This window comes from Thunnus albacares, chromosome 16 (genome assembly GCF_914725855.1).
Source record: "Thunnus albacares chromosome 16, fThuAlb1.1, whole genome shotgun sequence".
In the NCBI taxonomy this organism is placed as follows: Eukaryota; Metazoa; Chordata; class Actinopteri; order Scombriformes; family Scombridae; genus Thunnus; species Thunnus albacares.
In genome coordinates this window covers 4,139,459-4,156,709 of record NC_058121.1, presented here as the reverse complement: position 1 = coordinate 4,156,709, position 17,251 = coordinate 4,139,459, and the positions used below count along the sequence as shown (strand labels likewise).

Genomic DNA, 17,251 nt, shown 5'->3' with positions numbered 1-17,251 from the left:
AGCCAGTGCTGTGGTGACCTAAATTAATACAACACATAATTTAGTTGCAAAATGGACACATATTTCCTGTACGAATGCAACAATTTTGAATTCCTGCCATTCTGCCATCTTAACAGAAAACATAAAACACACAATGAGAAGCCATGTGGTCTGGCTCCAGCCTGACTCTGAGCTACAGGGAACAAAATCTCCCTCTGAATAAAGCACTGTGGGAAAAGCGAGATGGACAAAATCTCACAGGAACCACCAGTGTGCTATCGCCAGGTTAAAGGGTAGACAAGAGTTAAACAACATTCAGATTGCAAGACCTTCTGCTCCTCAGCCATTACAATCACAGTCCTCCAGACAATCAAAATCATAATAATACACCACATTAAGACATAACAACACCTGCACTGAAATAACAGAGCTCTGCTAGTTAGAATGGCTCATTGTGACAAGTGTGGCAGGCTTGAGAGGCAGCAAAAAACAAGATGCACCTTAACAGAATAATATCTCTTCTATAGTATAGATAGATTTATAGCTAGTGTCAAGGTATGTCAGCCATAGAAGAGTTTTGCAGCTTTAAGATTTAAATAATGAGGGTTAAGTATTTATTTCTTTGTCTAACATTTAACTTTTTTATGTAAACACCTGATTTGCACACCAACTAAAGGAAACTAACGTTAGCATTAGTAGAAGCTCAGAAAAAAGCTGGGCTGGTTTGCACTAAATCATGATTAATGTCATCATTTTTTATGTTTCATTGAACAATAGATTCAAAAACAACAAGGCTATATAACGATGGCTGTATAAATCCTTAGTACCATAACTTAAACATTCAAAAGGGGTCAGTATCTTTGTGCCTAATTAGCTGAATAGCTAACTAGTTAGCTAACTCTTGAGAGCAATGCTAAACCTGTCAGTGGATATTAGGATAGACATATAGCAGTAGAGTCTGTAATATTTCTGAAGGAAGGGTTTTGAAACACATTACATGCCAAATTGCCTTTTCAGACCTTAAGTTCATGTGGAGGAATCTACTGACTTTGTATTTTGAGAGAGACTAGACAAAAAAAGAATCAGGATTCCTTTTTGTATTTTGGTTGGCGCACATTTAGCCATCTCTATCTCAGCCAAGACTCTAGTGCCTGGACAAGTGTGATGACACCACACATGACTTTTACCTCCACTGGGTAACAGTGTTTCTGTTACAGTGACGTACACAGAGTTGCTTTTGGAAACAGCTCTGAGATGAAGTGTGTGCTGGAGCGGCTGTGTGTCTGTGCAGGGAAACTGGAGCACTGAAGCTAATATAGCTGCTCACCAGATCCCTGTGGAGCACCCAGTTGGCATGGAGGTAATGGATCCCATCCAGAATCTGATACAGAAGAGACTTCACCATCCCTCGGGGCAGCTGCATGGGCTTCTTGTTGGCCTTGGAGGCGCGGTGGAACTTGATGATGTGCTATGAAAGAAAAGAAAGGTTTCACCTCAATAGTGCTGGTGCAGTGAAGCATAATACTATGTCTTGTGGATTCTGACAGCGTAGCTACAGTTTTTACAAAGGAACCTCCTCTGAAAACCTTGGCTGGTGCTATATTGTAATTTTATTATGTAACTTTATTGGCAGCTGACATGATGGAGTGTGTATAAGTGCACTGAGGTAGGAAATCAACACTTGCCAGCAGGTATATTTGTTTAATTTACCAACCATGGTAGTTGGCCCTTTTTTAGAAAACAACAGCATCTAAAAGTCCTGGATCGCTTCCTGAATAAGTGTTTGGTAAATCAGACAAACTTAGCACTGACATACAGTACCAGTTAAAAGTTTGGACACACCTCTATCACACCTATTCTCTTGAATAAGAAAGTGTGTCCAAACTTTTGACTGGTGCTATATTATAAACTGGCTGCTGGCTGGTGTTGACTGCCCACCATAGTCACATGGAAATATTTGTAGGGAAAACAGACATCAATGAGAAAGTGAAATTCTGAAGTTACAGCAAACATATATTTATCTCCATGGATATTCAATAATATGGAAATATTGATGGTTCTAATCTTCCTTACTGGTCAAAAATGACCTCAGTATAATTGTCACTCATTTGTTATTGAACTTTGGTCATATTACTAAAGAATACAGAACAGACTAAATCTAAACTTCTCTTTTCTGATTTGATTATTCTCCTGATGTCAGTGTAGTATTAACAATTCACTTGTGAATATATGTATAAATGTCTCAGAAAGGTTCTGTGGTCTACAGTTTGGTGGATGGCCTAGAAATAGATACTGTGTTTGCTTTCTAGCTTTAAATGTAAAAAGCATGTGTGCTCGTCACATGAATTGGAATTTCACTCCCAGAATCAAATACATGACTAATTCAAATTATATCATATACTGTAAAATATCAGAGAATGAGAAATAGGTTTTCTATGACACAGTAAGTTTGTTTTTTGAAATTATCAGGTCACATCATGGGGCACAGGTACAGTAGCATGTACCAATGGTCCAGAGAGACTCACCCAAAGGTCATGTTCGGCATAGTCGAAGAGGAGCCAAACCTTTCTGTCACTGTGGGACAGGAACACTTTCTGCAGGGCGATCACATTTGGATGTTTCAATTCTCGTAACAGCTGGAAAACAAAACAGGAATGTGTAAATAATGTGGAAGGCAGTTATTTTAAAACAAGACAAGGCATGTGATAACATTTTAATTTAATGCCAGTTTAGTGTGTAAGCACAGCAAATATGTTTTCTCAAAATTTGTGCTCATGTGGTAGTGATGTAATACCCCAGAATGGCTAAATTGAATAGTCAAAGGAGAAAGGAGTACAAAATGAACAGATGAGTGTTCTTTTAACTGTTGCATCATTTGGAAAATAGCAAGAAAGTGAAAACAGCCTCAGTGTGTTAGCCTGTCAATAGCAGCTAAAATTATGATTAATGTCAAATCTACAGGATTACATAAGGACAAATTTTACCCAGAGGCTTTCCAATACAAAATATTTCTTTATGTGATGTGTAAAAAGATGAAGGAAAATGAAATTATACACAAACACAGACGATGTCTTCTATTCTCAAAGACAGAAATGTGTTTCTGTAACAAATTAATCAGATTAATCATGTACAGTCCCTTGGAAATGATCCTGCGCTGCAGCCAAAAAAAGAGAAAGAATAATGAGATGGGTAATGTAATACATGCCATGTGGAGGCCCTTTATGCAAAACCCCTTCAAGTATTGATGATGACACATAAAAGCCAGAGAGTAATTAATATCTAAAATGACACATCCAACAAGTGATAACAGATCTAATATGCCAATACTGATGCTATAATTAAAATATAATTTTGAATATTGTCTGCATTACTGATTATCTTATGCCATCTAATATATATATATGCAAACAATTAATTTTAAAAAAACTCTTGTTATAAGGATAAAACTGGTGTTATTCCATATTTTTTTTAGTGTAAGACCAAAACAAACCACGCATTAGTCTGTGGCACTCAGCCTCAAGCCCATTTGTTCTTCACAAGATGTCCAAAAGATCTTCCAAAAAAAAGGGTCACAACAACAACAACAACTATAACAAGTATAATTTCCTTTTTAAGTCATTTCCTTACACAGATGGGGACTGTTGTTTTTGGCAAACTCTACTGAAACAGGAGGAAGTAGTTCATTTGTTGGGGACTATTTTTAGTGGTGGATTCTTACACATTTGGTACAGTATCAAGTATTGAAAGCAGGGAGGTGTGTTTGGGATTGAGTCCAGTGGCACAGAGGCACAGAACAGTGGCACAGAGGAATAAAATATTTTAGGCTATGATACACATAATATACCTGTTAGTGGGATCAAATCATCGTTGGTGATTTGGAGACAAAAAGAAAAATACAGAATATTGCCAGACTTGGAAGATCATCTGCATTTCTTAAATACTGAGGAATGAAAATCAAGTAGGATTGTTTATTAAGTCCATCTGGATATGAGTCAGCAGCCCATGTGCACACAGTATGAGATACTGTATGCATGGAGTGTTATTGTAGATGATGTTGGATGACTGGCATTCGGGCTGTGTGTAATCCTCTTTAACAACATGAGCTGATTATTTCCTTGTCTGATTTTGTTGCTCAGATATCAATGTAAAAAATACAGGTTTCATCCTGAATTAATTATATTACTTAATATGACAAGCATGAAGATTAAAGTTCAAAGAAACAAAGATTTCACTGTGTTGGTCCAATACTTAGAACCAGAGTTTAAGTATTGATTTAAACTACTGGATGGATTACTATGAGATTTTGTACACACAGTTGTGGTCCCCAGAGGACAAATCATAATGACTTTGATGATCCTCTGATTTTTCATCTGACATCACAGACAGAATTTAAGAATTTGCATTTTTCTTCAACAAAATACTTCCTATGAGCTGTGCTTTATGCTAAAAAAACATTCAAATATGCTATACTAACATGCTATGCTAAGATATTGAGGAATTAGTCAGATAAGATACCAAACTACTGTCACGTTTCAGCTTCACCCCCAACAACATCTGACAATCAACAACCAACAGCAACAAAGAGCTTTTAACATTCATTTGAAAGTACTGGCATTATATTCATTGATCCTTACATAAGATCAGTGAACATCAGTGACTTTTTTCTACTGACATGTAATATAATGTGATTCCAATGGGTACAGCAATTGTGTTCCCCAACTCTAAATGGATTTTATCCATTGTACCAGCTTCAAAGGAATAGTAGGAACAGTTTGGAAACTTCTAATGTTGTCTTTTCATTTATCAGTGAGCCCCTGGCTGTAACAGCAGCTAATGGAAGTTAGCAGTGGGACAGCTGCATAATGGAGGACTTCTACATAAGCTAACGCTGCACACGCTGCCATATCATTCAACCGACGCCTCTATCTGTCTTTCTGTCTTTGTAACTGGTTCATTGGTTTCACCGACTCTGTGCACTGTGTCATTTGCTGACCCATCACAGACAATCCATAATCAATCGTGCCCTTTAAACAGGCCTTCATATCTGCGGGGTGTTTCAGTCAGATGGGGGGGCAGTACTGAAACAGTCTACGGTGAATCCAACCCACTGAATGAATTATTCATTTGTACAGGCTGTCATGACTCTTACTGTACTGCACCTACAGCAAGATGCAGAGAAAAACAACACAGATAGTTCTAGTCATCACATTGTCTGTTTCTTTATGGTTGTTGTCCATATGATTGTTCTTCTTTGTCCACTTTGTCTTAAACCTCTTCTCTTTTTATACCCGCATTATGCACATGTCCAAAATGTTACATGTAAGAAAAAATCCTACTTGATGGTCTTAGCTTAGTATTTGAATAAACTGATGATGAGAAACTGAATGAAAGCTGCAAAAATGACAATATGTGGTGGATCACCATGAGGACACAAGCCTGCCATAGTTGGTTTTGACAATTAAACACATGCAGCTTCATGATTCTTGCACACTTGAAGTGTGACCGAAGCTGTGGAAGTACCTTATGGCCTTGAAACCAGGTCAACTACTCACATGCAATGGCTCTAATTTCAGAGACTCCACTGACACAAATCTTGAGTTACTTGGTAGAGCCGCTCTCTTACACACTCAGGACAATACTGGTACTTCAGATTCGCTTCATCAGTGCACTTCTGATGTCTTGGACTTTGTCCTGTCTTGGCCATTATTGAGGTAGTGCCTTTAGTATTCTTTGTCAATGTAAGGAGTCACACTTGTACAAAATACTGTTTGTAAAATTTAAAAATTTAAATCTTTCGAAGCTTAATTTCAAAGGTCACAAAAACTGCTAGACATCTGCTATTGTAGGTATCTGTTAAGCACATGGAAATAGTGTTTTATAAGTTTCCCATCATCTACTACCAAGACTCTTGTCTGGACAGAAACAGACATCCTCATCAGTTAGTTTTAACATGTTTTGACAGCTGGTGAGTGGAGAAATGAGGAATTATATTAAAAATTGAGCTTCAGAGAGGGTATCCATAGTGAAGTGGGACAGGCAGTAAGAGACTACAGGTGGATGTAGGACCTCTTTGCTACAAAGAAACCTACAGGGCTCATTGTGCTTCAAATGAAAAGGCAAAAAGGTTTTCATGGCCTCATTCAAAGGTGAAAAGTTGAGAGGGACGAGGCGTTTTGAATTGTACAAACTGGAGATCCCCTCCTTAAAGGCAGTTGTGGTGTTACACTTGCGGTTGGCCACACAAAAGTGATAAAAGCGGTTGTGAGAAGAATGAAAAAAGAGAGCTTAAGAGAGAATTTCACATTATACATAGTTTCACAGCTTCACACATGCTGCCCACCAATTTTGACTTTGGAAAGGTGTGTGTGATGTAGGGTTTCACTGTTCAACCATCCAACAAGCACTTTATTTGCAGCACACTGAAGCCTTTTGAGTTATTCTTGAAATACTTTTTTGACATGAATATCAAATGGGAACACAACAGATGGGAACAAGTCAGCTCATCCAAAACCACAAAAGAACTTTCAGTTATTGTAACATAGTTTTCGTATAAAAGTTCAATCCCTCAAGGCCCCAAGGACATAAGAATCTACTCTGTCACTGGATTTAATGCTGTCCTTGTGCCTATCAGAAGGCAGAGGAAACCAAATGCCTCAACAAAATGATGCCAAAGATCAAACAAGTAACTGTGTATGACCCTTTTACTTGTTGCTTTGTGAAAGTAGATCACAAAAGAAGAATACTGACTGTGTCTTAACAGTGTTCTAGTCTGGTATCCAAAACCTGTGTTGGTTTAACTGATTTCTTATTATTTCAAGACAAAGAATCTGCTTCTTCTGAGAACCTTTGGATTATGGCACATCAAGCAGACAGACCTGATTATCTAAAATAGATAAAAAGAATCATTTAAATAAAAATAGATGTCACCATTTAAGTTTCCTTGAATGATTCAGGCTTAACTGAATCAACTGTACAGCACAATTACTTCTAATTGTATACCCACAAGGCACTCAAGGACAGCTTTAGCATGGAAAGTGACAGGAACAAGTACAAACCGAAAGGAATAATGCAGGAATTGTATGCAGGCTGTTTGATTTGACCTCTGGATGGGGAAATGAGGGTTGTGTTTAATCACAGCCTTAATCCACAGGCTATAATGGTGCATTGTAGTAATGAGCCCTGGGCTTAGTGCTTGTACACCCCCAGCTCTGTGGCACCACTTACAACTCCGAGAGCCGTGCACTAGTCGAGACGGACCCACTGGGACCTCATGTGATCACTGACTCCATGTGGCACTAACACCGCTCTCACTCACAAACCAAACCCGATATGGGATCATGAACACGTGTTCAATCTATTTAGTGTATACAGAGTGCTGTCACAGGTTAATTCCTGGTGGTTGCTGTTCACATGGCAGTGTCAATCCAAGGGGATCGTCATGACCATAAACTTTTTGCACATTTTATTGCAATTTACAGAATATTTGTTGAGATATTTCGGTATGGACCGCTATGGTGAACTGACAGACTTTACAAACAATTAATAATAGTGAGCAACACTGCTCTACTGAGTGATGAGTTCCTAGTATTGTAGTTTTTATTTTGAGTTGATCCCACACACAATGCTCTGCTGCTGAAAATAGTCACCAACAAAAGTACCGCTAATAGCATATAATGAATGAATTCCTTGCCTCTAGAGCTGCACTGCTTAGTCTATTAATCGATTAGTTGATTGACAGAAAATCATTTTGATAATAATAAAATACATATAATAATTGTTTTAGTTTATTTGAAAGAAAAATGCCAAATATTTGCTGGTTTTAACTCAACAGTTAAAATAATCATTAGTTGGAGCCCTGCTTGCTTCCCAAACAACATGGCAGAAAGTGGCACAATATATGAATGCAAAGACATACACTTATATGTTGTGCAAATAGATACAAGCGCCTGCGATCTTGTACTCACCCTGCAAGTTACACAGCATGTACACATATACACATACAGCTGTAAGTGCTCCTAAGGTGCTCATGTAATGAGTGTCCACCAACAGTCAAGAGTTACATAAAACAATGAGCCATTTAAAATGATCCCAGATATAATTGGTTATAAAGATATGGTTTTTGACCACCAGTGGCACTTTGGAGCATTGTTTTTATATGCGGGTCCCAGTTTGGTTTGTTCTTGTGCACACACATGAGGATGGTGGATTATGTAATACACATTCCATGGTTTCTATTCCACTAATCTACCAGAGCTGGAAATGCCCAAGAAACACAGCAATGTGCCAGCAGTGAAGAAGATTGTTAGCAAACATGGATGTAACCAATAGAAGTTTTAAACTTTTGCTTTGCAAATGTTTTCCAAGGATTAAATTGTCTCTATCATGTTTGTTAGGCCCTAAAGGACACACACAATGTGTTTCAGTGAGTAACAGAATGTACACAGAAACTTTATTTACAAGGAAACACTACAGGGCATCTTTAAGACCAACAAAAGAAAAAAGAGGAATCAAATGGTAGTGGATCACTCAAGGTCTTAATATTGAAAATCAACATAAAAATACAATAAAATACAATGTGTGATACCTGTGACGGTGATATTTAATCAGAGAATAACTGCAAAACCTGCATTAATCAAAGAATCCACTAATGTCTCAAAGGTTCTTATTTTGTTTACATACAGCCTGCAGCCTAACGGTCAAACTGATGAAGTTCAAACATGTTGCAGTGGTCACACATGAGTGATAAAAGCCCAGTTGCTTGGTTGAGTATGGTGGTGCATATTGTGTAAGAGTAAAAAAGTGGTTGACAATGTAAACAATACCATGGCAGTGATTCAGGCAGTGTGTAATTACAAAACTGTTTCCCCAGGTTAATACACCTTCACTACTTGGTCTCACGTGATGGATCTGATTCTCTTAAGCCATCTGACGTATTACAGTTTGTAAAACATATACTTATATCACCTGTAAATAAATACATTTTTATAAGAACATGCATTGTTAATTTAGAATGTCAAGATGCTGGTATAATAACATAAAACAACAAAACCAAGTTCTGGGAAAACGCTACTACAGGCCATAATCACACGACTGTAATCCAGCATTAGCCGCAGAAAGCCGAGCGTCCTGTGGGAAAATTTTCCATGTGCAGACAATCTTGTGACTCACTTTTATGTGCTATTAGGCAAAGGCCATTTAGGCCATTCCTCGACATGTGCAGGGACAGAGTGTGCGCTGTGAGCAGACTGGTGAATGTTGTCATCATATTGAATTGAGATGCTGATCATCAATGAGGCGGAAGGGAGCGGCATTCTGAGTGAAAGAGAAGCTAATTAACTCAAAATGTACCTCACTTGTTACTAGAACCTCAATACACAAACAACTGCAAGATCGACACATTTAAATTGATGATAAAATGAGAGGAATGTGTACGAACATGGGAGGAAGAAAAGTACAGACTGTTTGTCCCCCTTCAGAGTAAAATAGGTCATGTTTTTGTAAAGGCCTCGGAGAGAAAGCACTCACTGGACGGGTTCCAAATATTTGCAGCTAAGCCAGATTCCAGCCAGGGTTGCCAGTCCACCTTTAAAGAGGCTACTCAAGACCCAAATGTGCTTTCAGGTCATTGACCATCACATAACACTTGTAGGCAGTTCCTGGAACTCAATTTTAGCCTGAGTCTGGGATCTGAATGAAAACACATCTAGCAAAAATGGCCTTCAGTCTGTAAAGGGTCAGAGTGAAACCAACTGATCTCTCCATGGTTTTATAGAGCTGAAACTGATCTTGCAGAAACTAATGTAGCTGTTTACCTATCAGCCACAATCTAGGCCTTTTTTTCTGTGAACCACCCACTGTTCCCTTTTACTTGATTACTATAACAAAACAAAGTGTCAGGATTTAATGGCTCTGACCTTTGCATCACCTAAAAATCAGAAGTTGATGTAGCTGCTTTACCTGTTACGCTAATAGGCAACATCTTGTATTTCAGTAATGTTTTGTCTCTGCCAGTATTATTAGATGTTGTTACTAGTTCATGGAAGGAAATAAGGAACAGATTTATGGACTAAATTCATCTACAATCCCACTGAAAATTAGACATGTCAACAAAACAGCTAGTACAAGCCACCAAAATAGACCAGCAAGCCAACAGATATAAAAAGATAAGCTAACGTTAACATTATCATGGGCTATGGAAGTAGCATTACTGTAACTTTTGGTTGGCTATCTTTTGTGTTTACAGGTTATGAGTAGTAATGAGTGCACAATTAATAAAAACTCTCATCCATCTAAATCTCACTCTAGATGTTTGCTAAAGGAATATATATTTTCCAACATTTCACTTGCTGGTCTCAAGCTAAACACAATCAGTGAACAGTAGTTTCATGAGTAAATACAGCTTCTGAATGATCACACAGCTCAAAACTAGGTGTATGTGAACCATTACAGACTGGTATGAACCAGTAAACAGTGCCTGCACCAGTAACCCTGCAATGGATAATGCCAAGATCAAAGATAGCGACAGCAGCCTCAGAATGTTTACAGGACATAAACTTTACATTACAACATTTCACAGATGAAAGTAAAACTTTCAAAAGACTAACAGTAATAATATGACTAGAATGTGACTAAAACTAAATTTTTTTTGCCAAAATTAAAACAGCTTTGATGGGGATTTCAGCTCTGAGAAACAACATGAAATAACCCTTCTAGATCACATCTTTGGGTTCTGAATTAAAATGGTTTTGTGTTTCACAGTGCATCAGGCTGGCAGAAGGATGAGGTTTGGCGAGCAGGAAAAGGTCACAAGAAAAACAGCGCTGCCTTGGATCATCCTGCTCCAGAGGACTGATTAATGACTTCTCTCATGCGGCTGGTGAGCAGCGGGTCGATAAATCCACTGCAGGCTGCTCTGTGCAGGGCTCTACTGGCCACCGGTTAGAGACAAACACTGCAGCTCTGTGTGCGGGGGGACATGCATGCCAAGCCTTTTCCTCCAGAATGAACAAAGTGACGGGCACACTGGCTCAGCAAGCGATCAGAACAACAGCAGCAGCAGCCATTTGGTGTTATTTACAGACATATATTGCTGACAAGGCAGTGTCTTTGATAGACCACAGGCTGCAGCTTCAAGGACAATCACGTGGGGTCCAGCAGAATTAATTAATTACAAAGATGCATCAGGTCAGAAACAGATTTGACAACGTAAATTGTCTGTAGTTTCATTTTATTAATGCAACAATAGCTGTAGCAGATTTACTGGTACATACTGTATTTATTCTATATAGTATGGTTTGGCAAATTTCATTTTGTTAGCTGAGTCTTAATCAAACACTGGTTGAAATAATGAACCCTTCAATTTAACTTACAGAGAGACATCAGCTGTCATTTGATCCCTAGCAACCCTGTGTTCAAGCTTTTCAATCCTCACCCTCTGCAAATACAACTCAAATATGTTCCTGTTTGCACAGCGATCAGCGTGCTGGGAAAGAATGGCTGATGCAGGCCAGAAAACACAGGCTGTCTCATGGAGACGGAGGCAGAAAGGATCAGTATTGGCCTGATGTAGGAGCATAATTTCATGTTTCTACCTTTGAGGTGAAAGGCCCACTGAGCCAATTTATTACTGTGTAATTTTCTTGCAGTAAATCATTATTACTGAAGCAGCTATTGCACACTTATCCTCAGATGGAAAAAGGCTAAAACAACAAATTAACATCCTTTGGTTATCTGAGTCACTAAACATCTACCCATGTATGCTAGAAAGGCAGAAAGGAAACAGGGAAAAATTATGAGGTCAGGACATTTACTAACACAAAAGCCATTGTGACCAACAGGGAAAACAAGACTCATTTCATGGGAATAATGAAATTCTTGAACAATGTTTCAATTCATGAAGGTCAAACTTAATGGAGTGAACAGATGTGAAACTGCAGCAGGTGGGTGAATGAATTTCCAAAATAACATTTTTACCACTGGAGGACTTCTAGGCCCCTTAATGAAAAGTACCTGATTTAAGGCAAAACTTTCATATTTTTGTCTTTCAACAGAATCACATTGTGATGAAAAAATGATATGTTATTCAGGGATGATTTCAGTTTCAGTTTTATGATTGTGGTTTTTCCTCACCAAGTTACTTGCTGAGATCTTGGAACACATCGACATTGCAGAAAATGAGTCACAGAGTAAGAAACAAGAGTGGCAAAACAGGTTTTAAATAAACTTTGGAAAGTTTGTGAGGAAAAAAAAGGCAAACAAGGTAAAATTATTACAGAAACTGCCTGCTGTAAACATTCATCACAGTTAATGGAAGACTCTTGAGGGACCACTACGACCCACGTAGTGGAGGCTACGTGACCGATTGGGGGTAGTCTAGCTAGCAATACTGCTAGCGAGCTAATCTGTGAAAATGCTTACTGCGGGCTAATACTATTTTATCTTAAACACTACACTGGGTTTTTATTAAAAATGTTTAATGGATCCATTTCAGCAGGAATTAATTGCTGAAAATAGTGTTTATTCTGTTTTTTTTCTGATATAGTAGAAGTTGTGTTTGCATAAATATTTGTGAAGGGTATACTGTCACATTTTAGAGGGATGTTGGCTTGCTACTAGTCTTTAGTTAGTTACATTTTTGCATAGATTACAGTAGAATCACAATGGTCAGTTACTGCTTTGTCAATACTAAATTAAAGTGGACGAATAAAAAAACATGGCTAGCAGGTTTTTCCCTTTTCTGTAAAGAGTTTTACTAATTTTTCAACAACAGCTGTGTTATGTGCTTTCTTACAGTAAAAGAACAAGCTATCAAGGCTATTGCAAAGCCTTTGATGCTGTCTATCTATTACGTGACCCGTCCTTGCCTTGCTGATTGTAGTGGTCCATCGAGTGTGTACAGTACAGTATTTTATTTCAAATTCAGCTTTATACTTTATACTTCCCTGCAGTTCAAGGTGATTATCAATTTATCGGGTTAGCAGATGCCATGGAATGATTTCTTAGAATGATTGCTACAATATTCATTTGTCCATATGACCAGCCATGACTTGAATAAATAATGTACAGTATAATCAATTACTATTTGGTTTTCTTTCAGCTCTGGCTGGCAGTGTCATGTGTAGCAAATTATATGTCAGGAAAACTAAATCCATGCCCAGCAAAACCTCAATAAAAATATGTTGATTTAAAAGAAAAAATAAATCTATGGTTTCATAGGAAAACTGAGTATAATGAAATTATGAGAGAGGGGCTAAAAAGTGTAAATTTATACTAATCTTGCTTTATAACATTACTGTTCTGTTTAGAGTAATTCCAATACAATAGCCAAAATTTGTATCAGTTGCCAAACCATTGTCTTCTTACACACAGTCTTGAGAAACACAGAAATGCAAACTTAACACTATATCTGACAGTGTGGAACTTATTATCCAAACCAAAAACAAACAAGCTCTTGTTTTTCACTGCACCTGGACTCCCACCATCCTTAAGCCTCACTCTGATGAACTCAACCTAGACAGGTCAGTTCACTTCCCACTACCGGCTAGCAGAGGATTTACCCAAGTGGCCCGAGCATTATCTAAACACAGTCTGTTTCTGTCGCAGGGGTTTAAAGGCTGTGAAACCTCAGTGAGCTGTGTTACGCAATCTGCTGTCCATGTCAAGCTGAAGAATCCAGCGGGGGCTGCGATCGCCTGGATGGTCCAGAAAAGCAGGCGGCAGGATGGTGTGATAAGTAGGAAACCAGAAAAAAGAAAAACATTCAAGGCCCCGACACCCTGCTGAAGTACCCCGGTGCAGCTGATTTCTCAAGTGGGCAGGATAAACCAAGAATAAATAAATAAATGTTATCAGATGTTTCATTTTGTTACCTTGTTTCTTATACTTCAGAAACTGACGATCAACCTTTCTAAGACTAAGAGAATTTGGCCTCTTTTTGATCATAAAACCATACTGTAAAGAGTTTGATTTTCTGATTATCTTTAAGCTCATCACCCAAAGTAGAAAGAGTAAGTTTACTTTCCCTGCATCCAAGAACCAACAGAGACATTTGAATGTGTGGTTAGAACACAGTAACAAATTTGGGATCTTTACTTCGAGTGACTTGATGAAACCAGATAGAATATGAATCCGGTTCGTGAGGCAGAGGCTCAACTGCAACCGTTTCAAATAGCTGTCATGTCATCAAATACTAGTTTTTCCATTTTATCTGATGCTGCTCTCACACTACCTGCATCACACTGCATTTCATGTAACTATTTGGAAAGCATACTTGACTGGATTATATAATTTTAGATGTTGGGTTATCAGACCACCAACAAATCTTGTCTATAAAGGTGACCTTCATTGATCAAAGAGGCCTAACAGCTCATGGCACTGCCTTATATTTCTCCAATCCTACAGAGTCCTATCCGCATGGAAAAATCATAAAAGACACAAGCCATTTTATGCTGCAAAACCAAAAACACAGTGCAGCCAAACCAACCTCTTTCCGCCCTAAATGTGCCATGCCAGTCACTGAGCTGCACAGTTTGCTAAACGAAGCGAGGCGGTGGGTTGGGAGGTACAAAGTCTCCTTTGTTCTGTCAGGCAAGTCAGAAGATTTTTTAAGTCAACCAATTTCTAGTAGCGGTAATGTTCAGGAGACAAGCGAGGCGAGGCTTGCTTTGCCAGGAAATAATGGAGGGAGGGACTCGCTCCTACCTGCATTCCTCAGATACAAATGGGCGAGGAATCCAAGTACATGGAGCTGTGTGTGCTACATACAGTTTTGGAATGATATACTCTAATTAGCCTTTAGGTGACAACAACCCTGTGGTCACATGGACTGAATCATTAAATAGATGAATGATTGGATGTGTCATACTAAGTACTGCACCCACACTCCTGACATGTTCTTAAGCCTTAATTAAGGCATTAAAGAATGAAGACAAGCATGTTTTATTTGTCCTCAAACCAGTCCTCTCTGAATTAAACTTCTGCAGCCAAATTGCTTCTATGACAAACCTTCTGTCATCTTCAGAGTACAATGAGAATAAGCGATGAGATGTCTAAAGCAAACTGCAATTGTCTTTTTCTCTGTTTATCCAATAAAACTAAAGCTGTATTTAGACCAGACCAACCGTAGCACTGCTTGACAAAACACAGTCCCCACATTTTAATGAGACCACTGCTTTGGCACAGTGGGGTTTCTGATGCAGAAGGCTTTGACAAAAAAAGGTGAGCCCAAAACACAATGCAACATCTTCCAGCACTGGCCAATTCAATATATGTGAGCACACATTCCTGGCAGATCGCTTTGTAACATGATTGTAATATTTATCTCACATTTGTCAAGACGGAGGATGTGAGAAATGATTGCCGCGGTGATAACTTTCCAGGGTCTTTCCGTCTTTTATTATAAACATCCATGTAGTGTTTCAATGTCTTCAAACTTATTAATCCATTACTCAAACTGGACTTCCTGGATCACATTTCATCCTCTCACCAGTATCTGAGGCAGCACACCCTCAACAAAGCAGACCCTTGTAATTTTTTAATATAGTACTGTTTTCAATCTGAAAGCCCCATAATAAAGGCTAGTGCCGACAAAGGCTGACTGATCAAACACTTTGTTCAATTGTTCTTGAACACAGAGCAAAGGCTACAGTATGTAGGCCTAAGTAATCAACCGTTTTCAAAACACATTTAAATGCTCTTGCCTAGGAATGCATTGATCTAATTTTATCTCTTGCGATACCGATACCTCAACTCCTCCTGAGTTGAGGTATCGGTATCGCAAGTAATCTACCAATACTGAATAACAATCTCTTTTTCCGAGCTTTAAAACCTGTATCCCTCACTGCATTTTTAACTCACTGGAATCATTTTTATGTAAGGTAACATGGTGCCAGGGATTGCAGAGGCCCTAAAAACTGACTGTGACTGAATGTTTTTAACTGAATTTTATAATGATATGGATGAAGAAACTGTATTTACTGTGCATCAGTCACATCATGGCCAATACCTTACCTACCATAAGGTTGGTATTGGCGCTGATAACAATCTGGTGTATCAAATCGGTGTATCCCTAGCAGCGACAAAGGTCAACTGATTGAATGCTTTGCATCAGATCACATCTTGTTTTCCCCTGAATTGCTCTTGAACATGCAACAAAACACTAGAGCCAACACAAAGAACACCACAGAAAGGTTAATCAAGGTTTATTTACAACATGACATCTGACTGCTTGTATTTCTTGCCCTGTTGGACCTGTCTTTAGCAATATTGCCACATTCTAAGATCTCAGCTACAACTTTAAAGAGTGCAATGCTCTTGCCATTAACTGATGGCAAGAGCAACAAAAAAAATCCAAGTTGTAATGAATTAGTTTTCCCTTAAAGGTTTCGATATAGAGAACTGAGGTCCCATTCCCCTTTTCAAGCCTATGTTCCACTAGCTTCAACCAGAAAAACACATTTTCTCTGAGAAGGTTTGTTGTATCAATATCAAACAAGATACTGCGGTTGTCTGTCTGCATTCTCTGATAAATTGCTAATACTGCACTGAATAGTAGTAGATATTAGTAGATACTGATTATTTGTTATCATTCATCATTCAAAAAAAGAAAAAAAAAAGAAAACGCAAAAACACCCCAGCAATGCTTCTGTCTGCTTGCCCCAGGAGAGACTGTCATGGGTCATGGTCTGATTGGATTATTCTAGAAAAGAATGCTGCTAACGCCACAGCAAAACACATCTTATCTTATTTTCTGCAGACCTGAAATCAAAAACAGGGCTACTCTCCCATCATCAGAAGTTTAGAAAAAGACAAAGCAAATCAACCGTCTTGCCTTTACCAGTGAATTTCTCTACTTGCGAAAGTAAAATGACACTGAGTCAGAGCTCTGTAATGCTACCAGCCTATTCTTTAGCTTACTGAATGAATACTTACTCAGTGTAAACAAAAATATATGAAATTGTTGGGCCAAAGGTCTGACTCATCACCTGTCAGGTAAATGACTAAGCGTCAAATAACACGATGCTGCAATAACAACTTTGGTCTCCAAGGCCGTGCCTCACTCCCCTCCGCCCTGTTTGGCACAGAGCCTGCTATCAGGACCTGAGGGAGAGATGGGTGAGCAGGCAGGCAATTTGACACCCACTGAGATGCAGATATTGACAGACAGAGAAGTGAATAGAGAGAGAGAGGAACAGGTACAACTTGTACAACCAAACAGTTCCCGGAAATAACTGACTAACTAACTAACCAAATAAATAAATACATATAAATATAT

General features: G+C 38.5%; 1 protein-coding gene and 1 long non-coding RNA gene across 2 annotated transcripts in view; one reads left to right on the top strand and one right to left on the bottom strand.

Moving 5' to 3' along the window:
* Positions 1–13,831, top strand: part of LOC122999907 — a 39,729-nt gene extending 25,898 nt beyond the window's left edge. Inside the window, exons 2-3 of the long non-coding RNA XR_006407848.1 lie at positions 10,738–10,855; positions 13,582–13,831. This is a non-coding gene — a long non-coding RNA (uncharacterized LOC122999907). The remainder of the gene's footprint in view (positions 1–10,737; positions 10,856–13,581) is intronic.
* Positions 1–17,251, bottom strand: part of cdk19 (cyclin-dependent kinase 19) — a 56,663-nt gene that overhangs the window by 26,509 nt on the left and 12,903 nt on the right. The window contains exons 3-4 of the mRNA XM_044377269.1: positions 2,505–2,615; positions 1,307–1,447 (exon numbers count right to left, since the gene is read on the bottom strand). Coding sequence (XP_044233204.1) covers positions 1,307–1,447; positions 2,505–2,615 — 252 coding nt within the window. The remainder of the gene's footprint in view (positions 1–1,306; positions 1,448–2,504; positions 2,616–17,251) is intronic.